The sequence below is a fragment of the Podarcis cretensis genome (assembly GCF_951804945.1).
Source record: "Podarcis cretensis genome assembly, chromosome: 12".
Lineage (NCBI taxonomy): Eukaryota > Metazoa > Chordata > Lepidosauria > Squamata > Lacertidae > Podarcis > Podarcis cretensis.
Window position 1 is genome coordinate 28,491,574 of NC_137181.1, and position 21,335 is coordinate 28,512,908.

Here is a 21,335-nt window from a genome sequence, read left to right on the forward strand (position 1 = left end):
TCTTCTAAGTGCCATACAGATATTAAAAAATGAGACCTTCTCTGCTCACAGGCTCACAGTGTAACAGAGGGATGCAGAAGAAATGTAGATTGGTGAGGGGAAGAGGAAAAAAAGCATTGCAGCAGTTGCTTCTTCACAAGCTTCTGAATGGGATCTGAGTTGGTCTCCCTCTGACCATGATGTTCTACCCAGAAAGCTGTAGGCACTGTTGCCCCAAAGGCCTTTGGGCTGGTAAACTGTGCTCTCCCTTTCTTCTAGCTGTCGAGTTACCTGACTTAGATTGGGAAGCTTCAAATTCACCCAGACACAAAGCTCACTAGGTAAACTTGGGCCAGTCACTAACCTACTTCAGCAGAGTCACTGTGGATATATGAATTTTGGATAGGATTTCCCCCACCATTTCTAAGAATTACAACAATGGAAGTGCTCTTTTCCGTAAATTGCAGCCATTTTTAAATTTTATAACAATAACTATAACTCATGACACATTTCATTTGAGTAAAAAAATACAAATATTGAAAGTTATCTGCAGAAAGGAGTTCTAAAGCACATGAATGCATCAATATATCCTTGCTCCTGTCAATACAGTGCCTTGCAGTGCTCTCTCTTCCACAGTGCTCACCATGAAGTTGTTACAGTAAGTGCCGCATGTTTTAACAACAAAAAAAGAGGTGCCAGTACTGCCTACCCTTGACTACCCTCTGATAAAAAGCCCTGGTGCCATGTATTTATAGAGCTGGTGGAATGGCAAATTTTCATGACCTGAGCCCTCTTCTCAACCCTTGTTAATGGGATCACGCGACCCATCTTATCAAAGATCAGATGCAGTACAACTGAGTTGGCCATCACAAGATCCCTCAGTGTATACACTCTACCATTTCTGCAATCTAGAGATTTATTTATTTTTTAAAAATCATCATTCACCTCTAGCGAATACAATTCCACAATCCATTGCTCCAGGTCATTCCATTTCCTAAAATAGTGGAACTGTGTTAAGATGAGCCCCTCTTAACTTCCGCAAAAATGGCAGCCTGCCAAGGTGAAAGCCCCATATCTCCTAAAGAGCTCCCACAAATCTGGCTACCGTGAGACCATGTAATCAGCTGGAAAACTACTTCACTGCTGCAGCCTCACACTTGTCCTGCAGCTGTCCCAGGAAACTGGCTGACGAAGTAGGGAATTTCCATATTCAGGAAGTATTTTGTACTGAATTAATCAATTTGGCATTACTTCTCAGAAAGAATGTAGCCATCACAGCAGCTCCAAATATTTTTGTGCTCTGTTCCCCCCCCCCTGAATCTTACAAATATGCTTGTACAATATTTCAACAACTTGGCTAAGTCATAACTTTTGATCAGATCTTCCTAGTCTAGTATACTGCTCTTCATACTCGTGGGTTGGGCCTAATCCAAGGTGGATTGCAACAGCAGCCCTGGCACCATGTAAATATACCTTAATAAGAAAATGGTTCTGATGTGCATCAAGTTAAAGGTGGGGCCCAGGTCTTAAAAGGCTGAAGACTACAGCATTAGAAAATAGTTTAATCTGCCAGAAAAAAGCAAATGAGGCTATCTATACCACAGCTAGCAATTTATAATGCAGTCCTATGCATATCAACTCAGAAGTAAATCCAAAAAAGTTCAATGAGACTGACACCCAGGAAAGTGTAAGGAGCTTTTGCTGTTATATTAACCAGTAAGTCTATATATCAAGGTTTAACTAATGAAAACATAAATAATGTAGCATTATTTTGATTTGCAACCATTTTGCCTAACCCAGAGAGGGACACAGAACTATAAGCCTATTGGAACCAACTGCAGGAACTGCTAATGCTGGCAAAGATTTGGATGGTCTCCTAGATCAGATTAGGCAGCTTTCAAAGAGGAGAGACATAGTAATAGGAGACATAAAACAACTGAATATCTGTTGCAAGTCGAACTCTGCCAAGAGCGCCTCACCCAATGGGCAGAGCTGCAGCAACAGCCTCCCGGCTGCAGCGTCACTGTCACTTACTAGGAGGTAAGGCAGCTGAGTGCTGGATTGGCTGCACCAGTGCACCAAATGGTGCCATCCTCAACATTGCCTTACTCCTCCCAGTAAGCGGAAGCAGTGCTGCTGTGGCTCATCCCTCCGGGGGGAGCCACTCCTAAGCTCTGCTAAGAATGAAAGGTCTAAGAAATTCCCGTCTTGCTGACAATTTCATCTTTTAGTAGATGAAAGAAAAGGCAAGGAGAACCAGCTACCCTAGACCCAAGTCTCACCAATAAGGAAGAATTGGTTGAGGAGATGGAAGCAGTGGGAGCTTGGGAGAAGAGGCGATGCTATGTTGAGATTCATGACACAGATGAAAGAGAAAGCGGAATTAGCCAGATGTGCACTCTGGACTGGTTTCAACATGTTAAAAGAAATAAACATGAGTTGGCAGTGTGAGGCAATTAAAAAGGCAACTGTTATTCCAGGTTGTCTTGAAGGATTGTATCCAGATTGCAAGAAGTAATGATACTACTGGGCACTGCCATTCACAAAGGATCCTGATGAACCAGAATGCATTCCAAGGAAGGCAATGAAGGGGTGTGTGTGTGTGTAAGGGACTAGGAGCCCAGGTGCTAGGTGGAAAGTTAGGTTGAAGCTTACCCTGGAGAAGAGACAAGCAAGATATGTTACGATAGCTATTTTCAAATATCCGAAGAGTTGTCACAAAGATTATGGAGCAAATCTAGTCTCTGTTGGTCCAGAATTAAAACTAGTGGTTTAGAACAACCCCCCCAAAAAGAGGATTTAGACTAAGCAGGAAGAACTTCCTGGCGATACAAGCTGATTGACAATGGAACAGGCTACCTCAGAAGGTGGTAGCCTTTCCTTCATTGGAAGCTTTTAAGCAGGAGCAGGGTGCCAACCTATGAGGGATGCTGTAGAAGAGGATTACATTGGAAGGACCTCTCAGCTCCATGATTCAATGAACGGGACACAAGAACCATAGAGTTCCAGACACAGAAGCCCACTTTCATGCTCACTCTTTGTGGGTTGGACCATATTTTGTTGAAACCCTAACACCACAAAAAAGCACAGTCACAAGGCAGCTTAAGAAACTGAGAAAATTAGCAACTTCACACCTCGGCCATTCTTTTTAACAGTTCTGGTTAATGGAAATTCTAACTGCAGGAATGAACAAACTGCCGTGGACACAATCCAGCCAAAGTTAAGCACATGCTGACCTTTCCCATTGAAATAATGAGGCTTAACGGTACTTTGCCACGATCATGTACTTCATTAAAAAACAACAACAACTGAGTATAACTTTACAGCATCGTCAAATGCAATTCATTCATTTTATTGTTAGTGGTATTTGGAAAGTAGAACTGGTGCTTTTAGACATTTTTTAAAAAATCATTTTCATGTCATTCTTAATATATACACTTCACTCCACAATGTAACTTCTCTTTTTGGGGTGGGGGCTCTACAAAGTGTTCAGCCTTGAGCAGAATTCAATTTAAGAACCCTACAAAATAAGGGTTTTAAAAATAGAAGTAGTTCTGGCCTGATGATCATTGAGAAACCACACGCATTAATACTTAATGCAGTTTACAAGAAATAGTTGATTTTTCACAGATACCTTTCTAGGATCTTGACGCGGCGCAAATCATCTCATATTGGAGAATATGCATCACCTCAATTTAATAATCCAGTAAATTACAAAAAAAACGAACAGTGAGAACAGCATCATGTAGCATAAGAGTTTTGTTTGGCTTCCTCTGGAGAGTGTTTTCAGTCTACCCATCGTGGCACCAAGAAATCCACTGGTTGTATCAAATTCATTGTCCTGTAGTAACAAAGTAGGAAATTAGTCTAATTTTAATTTGCAACACTGAACTTGCAAAGAATGGCACCTCAGAGTTGCTGTGAGAATTTGGGGGTGGGGGCAGAAAGACAACCATGCAAACTGTGTTGAGCTCCTTAGAGGAAAGGTGGAATATAAATATGATAAATAAACAGCTTTGCCATGATCCAAAAGCAGCATGTGTGCAAAGGGACTTTTAGAGACTCTGCTTGCAAAGCCACTTTCCAAAGTTAAACTCCTTCCAATCATCTGTTTAAGGGGGAGAGGGAGCCTGACTCTAGCTCTTCCTCCCAAACATAGAAGCAATTAATTTTTTACTTTTTTAGAAAGGGTTCCCCAAGCTCAGCTTCACCTATGAAATTGGAAAGGGAAGGGCACCAATTGACAACATGGTTCACCATGCAGGTGGGGAAAGCCAGATTCTGCATGTGTAGTTCTGACCAGAAAAGAGCGCCTTTTCTTTTTTAATTAAGAAAACTATGGCCAGGCACACCACAAAATTTATAGGCATATTTTGACGTTGATGCAAATTCTAAAGAGAAATCTCAAAATAATTTAAGTAAACATATGAAAATGTTTGAAAAATTGATACCTAGAATTTTTTTCCTGGAAATAAAAGCACATCTATTACTAGAATTCAAAATTACAGATTTATAAAAAAAATTAAAACCCAACAAATTATATACTGACACATTTCAGAAAAGAATGTGCAACTAAATTTATCAGTCAGAGAGTTAAACAAATTCTAAATTCATCTAAAGGAACTGAATACTTTAATCATATACATACCATTTCAGCTAGCATTTTATTTTGCTGTTTAACTTCTGATCCAATTTCAATGGAAAGCTATGAAGAAAAAGAAGATTGTGATCCCATACTGCTAACTGGATTACATCATGCAAAACTAAGTTTCTTTGGGAAACATCAAACGTAGCTAATATGCTTTCTGGAATCATCTTAAAGATCCAAGATACAGGCAACTCTAAAAATATTCTAAAAGATAATAGTAAATTCTAGTCTATGGTTTTCAGATACTGTATAAAACTTCTCTCAAACTAACAGCAACTAAAGCCAAGTATTGACATTTTGTAGTGTCATGTTACAAATCTTTTGTTCAAATTTCTTTATTTCTTGATATGAGATGCTTCAAGTTATTTAACATACCCCAGTTTTTGTTTTCATTCTACTTGAGTATTTTAAACCACCTCCATATTTATGCTATAAGAGATGTGCTATAGTGCAGCCTTCTACAGCCTGGTTCCCTGATGGGTGTGGTAGTCCAACAACATATGGAGGGCACCAGGTTGGGGAAACCTGCAGTAGAGCACAGTTACCTTCCCTTCGGTGTACAATGCCCAATCAAATTAGATTTACTGTACTTTATCTGCAGCACCCTTGCTCTCACATGACACACTGTGGTTCAAATAACATAGGCTGATGGGGGTGAGAATTGTCTTGCTTTGACACAGCCCATTTAGCTATGTTTACTCCATTGGAACAGGAATAATTTAGCCTGGTGGTTTACTGGTAGGCCGGTTAACTGACCTTGCTGACTTATAAGAGTCCTTTGGGAGTGCAACCCTTAGTCACGGTGTGCCAAATAAGCAGAGCTTCTGCTTTCCCAACCTGTAACTAATATCTTCATTAGCCAGAAAGGTCAGCAGGAGCTCAAATCCAATTAGACGGAAAATTTGTTCCACGAATGAGTCCACTAGGCCTTCTGATGGGCAATATTTTGCCCAAATTCAATTAAGCCGTCTCAGTTTTTGCGACTATATTGCTATTACCCTGATTGAGTAAGCATTATGTACTGCCATCAATTTTAATGCTTCTATAATAATATACTTACTGATTTTATGGTAGTGACTTTTGAACGCAAACTTTCCGTTAACTTCTCATTTTCTTCCTCAAATACACTGTACCCACTGTTGCTGTAGCCATAATTGCCGCCAGCAGCTCCTTCACCTGAGAAGGACATCAGTTTAGACCCCAGAAATAGAGCAAAAAACAAAACAAACAGGATTTCTAGAGGGGGAAGAGCAATTTCCTTTTATTACACCTGTCTAAAGAGATTGAGGCAGGCTTTGGTATTACACGAGATGAAGACCCAAAGTGTATGAAGAAAGGAGATGAAGGGAACACAAACAAATGTACCTACTCCACCAAATGTCTCCCCACAAAACTTGTTCACATACAATTCCAAACCAAAGGAACCATTCATTCAAAAATGACTGAACAGTCCAAAACCACCTCCCATTCCCACAGCTTTCATCCTGACAAACATCCAGGTCCATCACTGTTCTTTCTTTCACCTTCCAAAATGCTAATGCCTTGCTGGATCATCTCCTGTTGCACCATCTTGATTATACTTGAACAGAGACTCATATCTGAATGAATTCCTCATGTACATTCAAATGCTACCAGATGGCTCAGAGGATAATTCACTACAACAATTAGTGGACAGCCATGGATACAGCCAGAGATACATGCAACAATATCCATTTTTACAGCACAGATTTTAAGTGTTTTTAAAAAACCCAAATCCATGCTGTAAATATTTCATACATGCACACACACAGAGAGAGAGAGAGCAGTTGCTTCATGCTGTGTCACACAAATGCAAAAACAAGGCCATTAGTGGCATCTCTTGCTGGACTGCAACTCCCATCATTCTTGACCATTGGCTATGCTGGCTGAGTGCTGGGAACTGAAGTCCAACAATGTATTGTTGGCCCTAGGTTCCTCACCCCCAGCCTTCACGATTTAAGGAAGTACTGTTTGTAACTCTCTTCAGTGCCTGCAATATGGCATGGCAGAGCTACTTAGAAACAAAATTGGAAGCTCTGCTGCATACATTCAAGTCTCCGAACATGCAAGTCATAGGAGTGACCAGACTAGAATGAGCAAGGAACTCCTTTTCAACACAATGAAAGTACAAGCTGCCCTAGTCAACACACAAGCTGTTATGTGCACATCTGAAAGAAAATACATGGTGTAGCCAAATAAACTGAAAATACAACATGTACTGTTTAGAATAATTATTGGCAATTTTAACTGGCCTTAATTTATTTCCAGTTTTAATCAGTGCTTCAATCGGACTTCCGGGTTAGCGCGATCTGGTTAATGGCGGATTCCCTCCGAGCTCCGGAGGGAATCGGCTCCGCTGGAGAAGGGTTCTACCGCGACGGCGACGCGGGGACCCTCAGAAACCGCAGGCGCTGAAGCCTGCGGACTTGGTGACTCAGCGGGCACCTAAAGCGCCCCCCCGACCCACGAAGAGCTTTTTTAAAGGCTGCGGAGAGGGTACGGGGAGCGTCGTGGTGCTGTGAGTGGACCGCTACTGCAGTGGAGCGAAGCCGCGAGCCATGGCCGGAGACCGCTTTCTTCCCTGAAATTCGGACTTTAATTAATCCGTGAGTAGAATGGAATTTGGACTTTAAAATTTCTACCCTTGAATTTGGTACGATCGGGGGATGTGCTAAAGGGAAGTCCGCACCCCCCCTGCTTACAGAAGATTTAAAGCAAGGATCGGAGAACTAAGGTGGAGAGTTTTTTCTTTTTGGTGTTTTTTAAAAGATAATATTTTCATGAATTTGACAGAAGAAGATTTGTGCTGGAGAGTAAGAGTGGAATTTTAGAAGCTTTTGTTTAAACCCCCCCCCCCCCAGACCTGGGAGTGTCCTGTATGTGAGCTGGAGAAAAAGGAACAAGGAGTTTGACAGCTATCAAAGGAGCTGTCAAACGGGCAGTGAAAGTTAAAAATCTTATTATTTAACACCTTTCTGGACTAAATTTGTTATATTTGAATTAAAGTGGTTGGGAACAAAGTAGTGAAATAACAAAGTAACGGACTGTTGGGAAAAGACTATTAAGTAACCAGGATCCCCCTAGGGGAAACACTGAAACACTACAATGGCTGCAGATGGAAAATTACAGGCAGAGATAGAAAGAATGTTTTTTCTCGTGGGAAAGTTGCAGGAGCAGACTACGGCTATGAGTAAACAACTTATAACCTTGAACTCTAAAATAAGTGACTCTGCTGAATGCACAATGGACTTGACCGGGAAAAAATCTGCAGCTGAATTAGAAGAGATAACTTCGGAACAGGAGGAGAGGGAACAAGGGCCAGTACAGATGGAGAGTACCAACCAGAAGCCTACATTGTCAGAACACAAAGAAGAAGACCTTTGGATTACAAATTTGCGAAAGATGCGAAAGAGGAGGGAGGAAGCCCCTGGAACACTTGGAATATTTGAATTTAAAAGAAATAAGAAATATGATTGGGGCTTCCTCTTTGAGTATGGATTAGCTGACCTTTCGCAGCAGCTGGTACCAAGTACTTTGGATGGAAGAAAATCTGATGAGACTGAGCTAGAACTCCTTCGAGACCCGAGGACCAACAAAGAGGGCTACCAACAAAATCGGCAGAGAGAGACTGACAGAGATTTAAAGGCCTCAGATGTGAGGAATCCAGGCTAAAAACTGTTTTTGTGGACATGGGGACATTGGGAAGGGACAGAAACCGGGGCGGGGGGGGGGGGAAAGAATTTTTAAAAACATGTTTATGACCTTTGTGTTTGATTATTATGACGTATTTTTAAGATAAAAGGGAAATTCGTGGAAGGAATTCGAGTCGACCTTAGAAAAGGATTTAATATTTATAAGAAAACTGGATAAGTAAAATTTGGCCAAGTAATAAGAATTAAGTATTTCTTTAAAAATATGTATATATAATAATAATATGTAAAGGATGAGAGATATGAACTTGCTGAGCTAATTTAATTGAATTAGGATGTATGAAGGGGGGGTGGGGGGAGGTCAAGAACTGGGGTTAGGAAAGTAAGGATATGAAACTTTATATGTGTTGTCTTTGTCTGTGTGTGTGTGTCTGTGTTTATAAAATGTGAAAACTCAATAAAAATTTTATAAAAAAAAAAATTAATCAGTGCTTCAATCTGTAGTCCACCACTTTAAGGAGACTTTTGGAAGCGGACATTGCCACAACTTTCAACAGACTGGTTAATGAGATTCTGTCTTTTCCGAAAACAGAGACACCACAAAAAGACAAAACTGTCAGGCAAAAAGATAGCAAGTACGTTTGACTTTTTTTCTGCATTAAAGAGCAATGACTGTGCAACAAAGACCACAAGTGATGTAACTGCGAGTGTTATATCACTCCATCTAATGTAAACATTGCAGAAGACTGCATTTTGTTGCCAACATGATCCTTAGCTCAAACGTTCCTTTTGGTTGATCTGCATTATTCTTCCCACATAAAAACAAACAAACAAATCAGTCAGAACAATAATTAAATACAAAATCCAATGTTTAGAATTGTAAAGTTTATAATTGCAAAGTTTATAAGCCTGTAAGCCTATCCCACTCCAAGTGGGAGTGCCAAAATTAATTACAGATGCTTTACACTCTGCCAGTTTACTGAAAACTTTATGGCCTGGAAGACGATTTGACTCCCAATAACAAAAGTGAAATAATGAGTTTTGTTTTATTTGTGTGTGTGTATTAATTTTCCTGTGAGATTTCCATGCACAGAGTTTAGCTGGAACAATATTTACAAGTGGCTAGAACGAAAGATATCAGAGATACTCATTATGTAACTTGTAGACCAGCTCACTGACTTTTCTTAGGAAGCTGCATATCAAATAATTACTTTACTCAGTCAAAGTTCAGTTACATATCACACCCTAGGGATGTCTTAACCCAGATGTTTTCTGTTTTATGACTGACGCAACATACAAACCACAGTCAGATTCTTCTAGAATCTCAGCTGTCACTTTCAGACAATGACTCAAAACTGCATCTCTCCCACAAGAATGTTTCTTGAATCCACTGATGACACTTCTATTACACACTTAGCAATTTCACAATTGCAATATTCAAACATCCACAAACCTGATCACCAGAAGCAAGTGTCCCTGCCCCACACTCCTACCACAAAGATCCCAAGAGAAAAGAACATGAAAGGAAAGAAAATATCCTCACACCCGAGTTCTGTGTGATTAAAAAGCAGCAATATCAGTGAGGTGCTACTAATTCCTCATAAGACAGTCTAGCAAACGGGGAAAAAACTACCCCCTCCTTTGTTCCTTGGAGAACTCATTGAGATTTGGAATGAGGTCATCAGTACACTGATGAAACTCAGCTCTACTTATCTTTCTCATCAGTTAGGTGAGGCGGTGGGAGTGCTGAATCAGTGCTTGGAAACTGTAATGGACTGGATGAGGGCTAATAAACAGGTAAGATTCCTCAGTTTTCATCCATGGGTGGATCATTTGAGAATGGAGGTGAGATTGAACCTGCTCTTGATGAGGCTGCACTCTTCACATGGAGCAAGTTTGTAGCCTGGTGGTCCTGATAGACCTTGCACAGTCAGTGGAAGCTAGTTGCAACTGCTCCTGGACAGACAGCCTGGCCACAGTTATCCATGTCCTGATAACATGTTTATTAGACTACTGCAATATGCTGTATGGGGAGCTGCCTTTGAAGACTTACCAGAAACTTCAATGGGTTACGCTGTTGGTAGTCTGAGACAGCCCAGAGGGATCTTATTTTGCCAGGTCTACACAGACTGCCAGTCCATCTCTGGGCATACTTCAAAGTGCTGGTGATCACATCTGAAACAGATTGGGACCTGCGTAGCTTAAGGACCATCTTCTCCCATATGACTATTCTGGGAGCAGAAACCCTTCTCAGAGTTCTTCTACCTTCCTCTACCTAAATACAAGGGGTCTGGCTCAGTTAGGGGTCTAAGCAGCTGTGATGCATGTGGAATGTTCTCTCAGAATCCCTAGCTTAGCATTACACTCAAACAAGGAACCATGCTGGTAAGCCAAGAAGACAGCTGTTTAACTTTGTGATGACCAGATGTGGGAATGCTGGACTAGGACCTAAGAGCCCAGGGTTCAAATCCCCACTCAGTCATGAAGCTCACTCTGTGACCATGGGCCAGTCTTTGTCTCTTGAGCTCCTTAGAGGCAAGGTGGAATATAAAGAAAATAATAAATAAATAAGGGATGGGGAACCATTTTCATTGGCCTAAGGGCTGCAATCTGTTCTGGACAACCTTCTGACATCACACATCAGTGGTAGGCAGGATCAGAGGCAAAGGTGAGTGGAGCAACTAAGGTAAATTTTACCTTTGTACAGTAGACTGGTTTCCTCACACACACCACTATCTCTCCTCCCCTCCAGGCAAGCAAGAGGCATTATCAGAGTTCAAAGATACATTCCAACCAAGTCAAAACACTTAATGAAGGTGCAAAGTAGGGATGGTGAGGGATGTGGTTAACAAGGAGGTGTAACCTGGAGAGACAGGCCTAGAGAGCTGCAACTGGGCCCTGAGCCACAGGTTCCCCACACCTGAAACAAATTGTTTCTGCACTGCAAAGAGAAATTTTTTTGACAAATCAATCCAAATATGGAAGAAAGGTGTAAAGAGGAGACAAGAGAGTGAAGAAAACACCTAATCGTGCAGAATTTGTTATAACCAAATTACTGTGCAGGCAACTCTGCAAGTCCCTAATTATTCCACAGGGACTAAGAGTTTGCCGAATACCCTAGCCATCCATTAGTTTGCTGTTCAAATTAGGCGGGTTCACTGCCCATTACGTGACATTACCATTGTAACAGTAAATGGTATTTTCTGTCTTATCCATGAAAATTAGCATTCACCCACCAAAGAGCTGCTGATAAACGGAAAATATCACAAAGGTTCGCAGGTCAAAGAGTGGGAGTTTTTTTCACAGAACTCACTGCTAGGAAGAAAATTTCACAACACTCAGCGGGACATGAGGAGACAAGAGAGGGAAGAAAACACCTCATTGTGCAGAATGCGTTATAACCAAATTACTGTGTGGGCAACTCTGTGTAAGTCCCTAATTATTCCACAGGGACTAAGAGTTTGCCGAATACCCTAGCCATCCATTAGTTTGCTGTTCAAATTAGGCAGGTTCACTGCCCATTACGTGACTTTACCATTGTAACAGTAAATGGTATTTTCTGCCTTATCCATGAAAATTAGCATTCACCCACCAAAGAGCTGCTGACAAATGGAAAAATATCACAAAGGGTCGCAGGTCAAAGAGTGGGAGTTTGTTTCACAGAACTCATTGCTAGGAAGAAAATTTCACAACACTCAGTGGGACATGATTAACCTGATGAAGACCAGGCTGCATGTGGAGCATCCATATGGGAAATGCTGCTGTTTTCATAGTACTGCTACTAGACCTGGAAACAATGAAACGGGTCTTATCCAGTCAGTCCATTGGTCCTTTTAGTTCAGTAAATTACAATACAGTGATTGGTCGTGGCCTTCCAGGATTTCAGATAGAGGTCTTTTCCAGTTCTACCTGGAGATACCAGGGACTGAATCTGGGATTTTGTGTGCTCTATGACACATATAGAGTGAGCACCTCTCAAAAAACTTTATTGTTTCTGCACTGGAACTACAGTGGTGCCTCGCAAGACGAAATTAATTCGTTCCGCGAGTTTTTTCGTCTTGCGATTTTTTCGTCTTGCAAAGCACAGACTTTGGAAAAGCTTCAAAAATCACCAAAGTCTTCAAAAACCTCAAAAAAGGCTACCACACCGTGTGCTATGAGTTGCTCCTCGAAGTGAATGCACGGTTTTAAGAAAAAGGAAACAAACTTGCAAGACAAAGGAAACACACTTGCAAGACGTTTTCGTCTTGCGAAGCAAGCCCATAGGGAAATCCGTCTTGTGAAGCAACTCAAAAAATGAAAAACTCTTTCGCTTTGCGAGTTTTTCGTCTTTCGAGGCATTCGTCTTGCGAGGTACCACTGTACAAGTTGAAAGGATTTCTGTGACAAAGATTTGGACACTGCCAGTTCATATTGAAACCAGTGCCCAATATAAGAGAGAAAAGGAAGAGGAATGGCCAAGACAGACACTATTAATTCTGTGTCAAAAGAAGTGGGGTGGCATCTCACCCCACTGGCTAGAAAGAGAACAGTTATATTGTTGGAAACAATCGCACCAACAAGTTTTGGGGAAAATAGCATTGGAAGATCAGTACAAAATATGGATTCACCCACCCAAAGATGTTGAATAAAACTCCTTGTTCAAAGACATCCTTCTCCATACTTTCTTATTGATTACAAAGGAAAACTTCTGCTGTGGTCTATGTACTAATGCAATAAATGCTATTCTGTTCTACACTGCGAAAGCCTGTCTAATTCGGTATCCTGTTTCTCCTGGGAACCAGTGTGTAGTGATTAGAGTGTCAAACTAGGACACTCAAATTGCCAGTCAGCTGTGAAGCTCACTGGATGACCCTGGACCAGTCATGGACTCTCAGTCCAACCTACTTCACAAGGTTGTTGTGAGAATAAAATGGAGGGTGGGGAGAACCATGTGACCACCTTGTGCTCCTTGAAGTAAAGGTAGAATATATGTGTTATTACTCATATTACTAATAGCAACCAACCAGATGCCCGTGGGAAGTCCAGCAAATGGTATTCAGAGGCATGAAGCTTCTGATCCTGCGGTGGGAGAATATTTTTATTTAAATTTCACTAAGTAGGGACAGTTACTACCCAATCACAGAACGTTAGATTACTTATCACTACCAGTGAACTCGAATCTCGGTTCAAAAAGTGAAACTGAAGTACAAATTCTCCCATCACAGCTGTAATTCAATGAAAGCACAACATGAATCACAGGAAACAGGTGGCACCGTAGAGATCCACCACTCAAGTTCTAAGGCTCCGGTGCCTAAGCAAAAAGACGCAGGGGGTTCTGATAACAACTGCAGAGATGCTGAGCTTACAGGCCCAACCCCCGACTGGAGCAGACAACACCAAGGAGTAAGTCAGGAGTAAGTTACAACACGTATCTTCTCGTCCAGGCTGCCCATTCCATGCACGCACACTTACTCGGGAGTAAGCCCTGCTGGGCTCGGTAGCTACGTGCAAAGAGCAGGGGACACTTTACTGAGAAAGGTAACCTGTCACCCCCCCAACTCCCTCCTGCACCCCAAGCCCTTCCCCCGAGAGGAAAACACTGCCCTGGCAGCAAAAGGAAGAGTTCGCCTGAAGACCCTTTGGAGAAGGGGATGCTGGTCCCTAGCAACCAGCCGGGGCCCTGGCAACAGGCCTCTCTCCCCCAGAGGCCGCCTAGTCCCGACTCCCCAACTGCGCCCCACTTACCCAGCCCGGCCCTCCTCATCCTCGCTCTGCGTGGGGCGGGGGAGGAGACGCGGTGAAGCCTCGCTCCTGCGACCCGCGGGCCCCTCTCGAAGCCGGCCTTCTTCCGACACTCAGCCGGGGAAAAGTGGGGGAGCTTTACGAAACTCTTTCGCCAGACACAGATCACCCCACAAACGCCACGACAGCGCTTAAGTCCCGCAAAGCGTTCCGGGTAATGTAGTTCTGGTTGGGTTTTTTTTTCCCGCAAGGTTCTCTGGGTAGCGTAGTCCCCGTGAGCGAATGGGAAGAGGCAAAGAAGAAAGACGGCAGGGCCTGGAGGTTTCTGGGTAATGTAGTTCCAGGAGACTCAATCCGGAGATACCTCCGCTGGGAGATGAAGTTCCACGGGAAAGTAATAAGGTGGGCGGTGAGATATGGGGCGGGGGGGGGGGGGCTCTCGCCTGTTCCTAAATAATTAAAAATGAAAAAAGCAAAGTAAAAAGTACAAAAGCACGCCGTCGAGGAAAAGGAGAGAAAGTGAAAGTGGTTCATATTTACCTGCTCATCGTTCCAACTTTCTCACCCTCTCGCTTTATGGGCATCTACGGCTGTGGACGCTGTGGGTTAAACCACAGAGCCTAGGACTTGCCGATCAGAAGCTCGGCGGTTCGAATCCCTTCCACCGGATGAGCTCCCGTTGCTCTGTCCCTGCTCCTGCCAACCTAGCAGTTTGAAAGCCCGAAGTGCAAGTAGATAAACAGGTACCGCTCCAGCGGGAAGGTAAACGGCACTTCCGTGCGCTGCTCTGATTCGCCAGAAGCGGCTTGTTCATGCTGGCCACATGACCTGGAAGCTGTACGCCGGCTCCCACGGCCAATAAAGCGAGATGAGCGCCGCAACCCCAGAGTTAGCCACAACTGGACCTAATGGTCCTTTACCTTTATGGCTGTAATCCATTTATCCTGGGGGAGCAAATCTGTTGAACTTGATGGGACTTACAGAGCAAACTCAAGGGGTCTTACTCCCCGGTAAGGGGTTAGGATTGTTGCACTCTTACTTCTAAATAGGCACGTACAGGATCACACTTAACTTAATGAATTGCAGTCTGAGGCTGCTCATTAGTTTATGGTTGTTTATTAGGATTAGAAAACGTGGGGCTGTGGGTTGATTTGTAGAGCACAGCCTATGATGCACCCTGGCCTCAGTTTAATATATTTCTTCTCAGAATACTCCCGTATATCTTGAGTGTATGTGTGCTCCTCGCCTTTATGGCAGTTTTTGCCTATGGGGGGGTATTTGTTTATTTATATCATATTAGATTTATTAGTCACTTTCACTCCAAAGGTGAATTTACAGAAAGAAGCTTTTAAAACAGGTATGAAAGCAAGAGTAAAAACAACCCGAAAGGCTCACCAATAGTGTGTATAGAAGAGCAGGGCCAACTCATAGAATCATAGAATTGTGGAGTTGGAAAGGACACTGACGGCTATCCATTCCAACCCCCTGCAGTGCAGGAATCTTAATTAGATTGTACATGACAGATGATCATTCAACCTCTGCTTAAAAACCTCCACGGAAGGCGAGTCCACCACCACTTGTGGGAGCCTTTTCCACTGTTGAGCAGCTCTTACTGTCCAAAAAGTAATGAGCAGAAAAGTAACGTCCCAAAGCCTGGGTGAATAAAACTGTTCTTGCTTGTCCCTAAAAACAGATATTGAGAATGCTGGGGAGAGCATTCTGAGAAGGCTTGTTTTCACGTCGCCACATTCTGCTCCTCCCTCAGAAAGGGCACAGAAGGGACTCCGGTGATGATCATGAGGTCCCTGTTGGTTCATGTGCAGAGAGGCAGTCCTTGAGATATGGGGTCACAAGTCACATAAAGCTTCCCTTTGAGACAGCACATGCGAGCACGCTGTAAAGCACCATATAAATGGCAAGTACAGTACTTACATGTTTAAATTAAATATTGTCAATATTACTGAATCCTCATCAGAATATATCAAAGGTGGCATTACTGCAGCATCTAGTGTAATGCTTCAGATTTCTCTCTGTACTTCTGAGCTCAAAAATGCCCTAGAATTAATTTGCAAAGCTAATTTGTCTTCTCCTACAACTTGCCTCCATTCAAAATGTTTCATGAGAATTCAGCATTATCTTCCTATATTATGGATGTGACTCATGCCATACACTGCAGGATTATAGATTTATTTCCCAGGATGATAACCTTAACAGGAGGGGGGAAATGCGGCATTTGGAAGCAGTGAATCACTCGAGTACAACTTCTTTTCTTCTTTTTCCTTGCCTAAAGCTGTTACAAAACTGTTTTCTCAGTTTCAATATCTTCTTTTGCCTGTGTGTTGCTAAGTCTCCCTACAGGGGAAAAGAAGGATAGCAATGGAATGTGACAGCAATAAGAATAAAGTCAAGGTAACTGGAATCTTGGCTGAATTAAATACAGTACAGGGGTGAGCAGCTGTTGCCTATTGCGTTCCTCAAGGTATTGACACATTACAGTCAACAAGTGTACACTCTGGGTACCCATGTACACAGAAAGTGTACATTCCTTCACACAAATACTTGTACTTCTATAGAGACAGCTTGTAGCTGTATTCAGTACTGTATACCATGTGAACAAACCTCTTGTTGTTCTGTTCTCTTTACGCTCCTCCTGATTAACTGAGTTTTTTAAAAAATTAATTACAGAACAGGAGCATACACAATTTCCCAATGCTTTCCAGCTCATTTTCATCTCCTCCCCCCTCATTTGCAATCATAGCCCAGAACGCTGTTCACAGTTTTAGTAAAAGACAGTGGCGCTACAGGAAGATGCAAAGGGACAAATGCTTTGAATGGAAATTAGGCTTTCTGAAGCTTGCTATTTGCATTTCATTTGGTGTTTCAGTCAGGACCATGGCAGGGAGGGGAGTTGATAGTGAATAGCAGGTGCAGGGAGCCCTGGGGCTTCTGCAATGGGCCCTGGATCTCAAGCTCAACTTCCCCATCCCATCCCCACCCACCATGATCTCAAGGTTACTTAGGCTTCCCTGTAGCAACTGTTTACAAAATGCCCTTCCCCACATAACCAAGCATTGTAAATTGCATACATGTAATTGATACCACAAGTGGGACGCTGGTGGCGCTGTGGGTTAAACCACAGAGCCTAGGACTTGCTGATCAGAAGGTCGGCGGTTCGAATCCCTGTGACGGGGTGAGCTCCCGTTGCTCAGTCCCTGCTCCTGCCGACCTAGCAGTTTGAAAGCACGTCAAAGTGCAAGTAGATAAATAGGTACCGCTCCGGCGGGAAGGTAAACGGTGTTTCCATGCACTGCTCTGGTTGGCCAGAAGCGGCTTAGTCATGCTAGCCACATGACCCGGAAGCTGTATGCCGGCTCCCTCGGCCAGTAAAGCAAGATGAGCGCCGCAACCCCAGAGTCAGCCGCGACTGGACCTAATGGTCAGGTGTCCCTTTATCTTTAATTGATAGCACACCTAGTTTGGCCTGGGAGATTAAATTTGGCACCTTCCACATGTGCAGCCTGTGTTCATTCTCTCGGCTGCATCCTTCCCTTGAGGAAGCACTGCCGTAGCTGCAGGTGTGGAAGTTTTCTCCTCTCCTCTGTGTTTTCAGGCTCTTGAGCACAATGTTCTTAATGGCCATTTATTTTTCGCAGTCTGTTCCTTCCCTGTACTTTACAGATGTTGTCTGACACCATTAGTGAGCTACCAAGCTGTTATCTTGGGCTTTTGCGCATCTGAATCTTAATGTTCGGTCGGTTTGCGTTTTCAGAAAGAAATTGCTTCTCTCACCACCACACCACCTTCTTCAAAAGAAGTCTTGCCTGTTAATGGGTGATCCATCACTGTAATTAGATAATGGCTGCCTGAGATTTTTATAAGCACAATCCACTACATCAGCTGCATAAAAGCAAGCATGTATCCCTTTTAAAGGAGCACTTTTTGTTTCCTGCAGGGAATATAATGCAAGTTCTGCCGCTCCCCTATTCATTTAACACCTTGTAGAAACTGGTAATTACTAGCGCATAAATCACTTGGGCTGCTGGGCAGAACAAAATCAATCAGTATTTGAAAATGCCTGCTCTGGTTTGCTCTTTACTCAAGCAAAGTATCCAGTGACCTTGTGGCAGTCAGAATCCTTCAGTGGCCTTGGGATTGATGCAGCAATCCTGACATCATCTGTTTGGGGGGAATTTCACAGCTTCATGTAGGGTTTCCCTATTAAATAGTGCTGTAACTGTTCACAACAGGATGAAGGATCCCTGTCCTTCCAGATATTGTTGGACTCCTGCTCCCATCAACCCCAGGCAGCATTGTCAATGGTGAGGGATGATGGGAGTTGTAGGTGAGCAACATCTAAGAAGCCCATGGGTTCCTTACTCCTGTCGGACAGGAATTCTGGCAATCCTTTTGAACTAACGAAATCCTCATCAGATGACGGAAATCAACATGGAAAGCATGCTCTTTCGGCTTACCACATCTCGCAGCATCCTCTTAAATCAATTTACTGTATCGTCATGTGTTTGTTTTAAATATCTTGCAGCATCCACAGGGAGCCTCTCGCTCCTTTGTTTCTTTAACTTGCTGAGTATCACCTTTTTTGGCAAACATGAGCTAAAAAAAGGCTGCTCACCTTCTAGCGCCTTCCCAGTGGCATCCCTGGTACCCAGAACACTAAAGCAACGCAGGATGGAAGAGGTCAGAAGGTGTGCAAATGGACAAACCTTTGAATTTATATCTTTGAACTGATGCTGTTGATCTTCACTTGCATAGTTCATGACAGGTTGGTTTTGAAGGTTCCTCCTCCCCAAATTAGAGCCACTAAGAAAGATTTCTGGCTATAGTTTTGTGCATATGAATTGCATTATTTCGGAAGCATCGTATGGTTGATATACTGTAGGTTAGGAGTTCACTTTTGGTTCCAGTCGTACATGCAGGGGTTGAGCTGATGTGGTGGGGGGAGTTCCACATATCCTTAAATTGCTTTGAAGTTCTATGTCTACATATTGTAATGGGTTGCCTGCTTGGGGGAGGAGGGAGAAAAGTAGAAACTACATCATATAACCAGCAATCCTCCCCAAAGTGAGAAAAGTATTGTTTCTTCTTCTTCTTCTTCTTCTTCTTCTTCTTCTTCTGTCCTTGGTCTGAGGTGTGGTAATCGTTTCAGCCCTTGTCTGTTAATCTTAAAAGCAATTAATGCTTGCATTTCATCCCATAGTGTTAGGCTGCTGGCAAACTGGACCAATCCTAGGAAGCCATTCTAATGATGAAAGGATTGTACTGAGTATCTGTAATAAAATATAGACACTAACATGTCCCTAGATTAAACCGGGGGTTCCCATTATTCATGAAGATGTGTGGTTCGCATTCACAAATTACTGTGAAAAATGAAAAGAAAATTGTGTGCAACTTTATGTGAAAAATTGGTGCTGTGTATCCCAGTGGGGCTCAGATACTGCTATGATCCTGGGAATCCCTAGAATTTAGCTGAGGTCCTTTGCATACCAGCATCCTTCACTACTGCTGAGGCACTGATATTCTGCAATCAACGGGGAGTGCACTTATAACTCTAGCTCCACATAGCACAAAACAGCAAACTCAGCAGATGGCATGGGCTGTAGTCAAAACAGGGTTACAGAAAGACACGCAGGGGGTACCAGCATGCTAGGGGGAGTCCCAAGGTTTTCCCTTAAGGAAAAACAGTTACACACACACACAAAAACAGCCTGATGACGACAACAATGTATTACATTTCTATCCTATCCTTCCTCCGTAAGGAGTCCAAGGTGACAAACAACAAAGCAGCAAAACAAGACAATTAAAAATAAAATAAGTAAAGCACTTAAAACCATGGAAAACAGCTAACAACATTTAAAGTACAGGCTTGATTTCTGGTGGGGTGGCAGGGAATGGAACCTTCTGGAAGAAGGGCATGGCTGACTGGCACACTGGCTCCATGCTGCAACATTGTGTTGCAAGCTCCACTTGTAGTTCTACCTTCCTGATTGCAATCTTGCAATCTCCCCACCCCCACCCCACAAGTCTGTAATGATGTTTACACTTGATCGAATGGGACTTACTTACAATGCATAGGATTGCTGCCTTCAATCAGCAAAAGTCTCCCCAATCAGTGTGATTTAACGCAGCTCCTGAGACTCATGACATTATTAAAAATGGCTTTTAACAATTTCCTGAACTTCCACCCATTCAGTCATTTAATTACTCCCAAGCCCCATCAGTTTCCCATTCTTTTTATGTTGCAGGTGTGCATTTCAGAGCACTGGAGGCCACGGACGTTGTCATCGCAGAGATCCGCAGGTTCCTGATACATGTGTCACACTGCAAATGTTAATGAAGATAACAAGAGGATTCTCATACTTGCGAAAAACTCTTCATTTGAATGTCTGAACTGTACTGTCTGTACTGTACCTAATTTATTCTATAAGGGCGTCTGTTGTTGTTGTGGCAACAATACCATCAATCTCCCAGAGGTTTTTGACCTTTTTGAGTGACCAACTACATTCTGTCTGTGGCACCCCTATGGGACTCAGGAGCCCAGTTATATCACCCCTTGCCTGCAGAGCTGGCAGCCTCTCACCCTTTTACAAACACCCTCCCTCTTAGTCTCCTCTCCCCTCTCCTTGGGAATCCTCTGAGCAGCCACTGCTGCCACACCTGGTCTCTGAGCTGCCCACTCTGGACCCAAGGAGAGGTTCCTCCTCATACTTATCCATAGGTGCCTGGGAAGAGGATGTCCCCAGCCCTAGGGGCCCAACTGCAGCAGTGGCAGCAGCAGGCACTGCCAGGCCTGCATGGTGGAAAGTCTCCCCTTCAGCAATGGACACTTGGCTCCCAGGCAGGCCTTGCACACAACAAGCACAAGGAAGGCCAGCACAGTGCCTACCTGCCCACTCAGCCTCCCACTAGTTTGTCCTCTCCCAACAGCAAGGGCTGGCTGGCTGGCTGGGCTCCCTCGCCCACTTGCTTGCTTACTCTGAGGCTGCTTCAGCTGCTGGCAACTAGCACCCCTTGGCCAGCTCCAGAGGCATCATTCGCCTGCAGAGCTTGTAGCCAGGGCTGCTGCAACAAATAGCCACACAAGCCTTGGGGGAGGCAGAGGCATCAGAGGAGGGAGAGAAGGAAAGAAAAGAGGGACAGAGGCCAGTGTTGCCCACGACACCCCTAACCACCATTCAAGGCACCCCAGGGTGCCACAGCACACTGGTTGAAAAGCACTGCATCTTGTTCCTTCTACACTGGTGGAATCTTAATGTCACCATTTCCAAACAGCATTCAGCAACTTCCACGTGGGCTTCCCA

General features: G+C 43.4%; 1 protein-coding gene across 1 annotated transcript; it reads right to left on the reverse strand.

Annotated features, from left to right (window-relative positions):
• Window positions 1–501: 501 nt before the first annotated feature.
• On the reverse strand, window positions 502–14,203 carry BET1 (Bet1 golgi vesicular membrane trafficking protein). The gene is made up of 4 exons (XM_079948476.1): window positions 14,023–14,203; window positions 5,688–5,803; window positions 4,628–4,684; window positions 502–3,820 (listed from the first exon to the last, which is right to left on the reverse strand). The coding sequence occupies exons 1-4, from the start codon at window positions 14,039–14,041 to the stop codon at window positions 3,665–3,667; spliced, it is 348 nt and encodes a 115-aa protein (XP_079804602.1). The 5' UTR covers window positions 14,042–14,203; the 3' UTR covers window positions 502–3,664.
• Window positions 14,204–21,335: the final 7,132 nt, after the last annotated feature.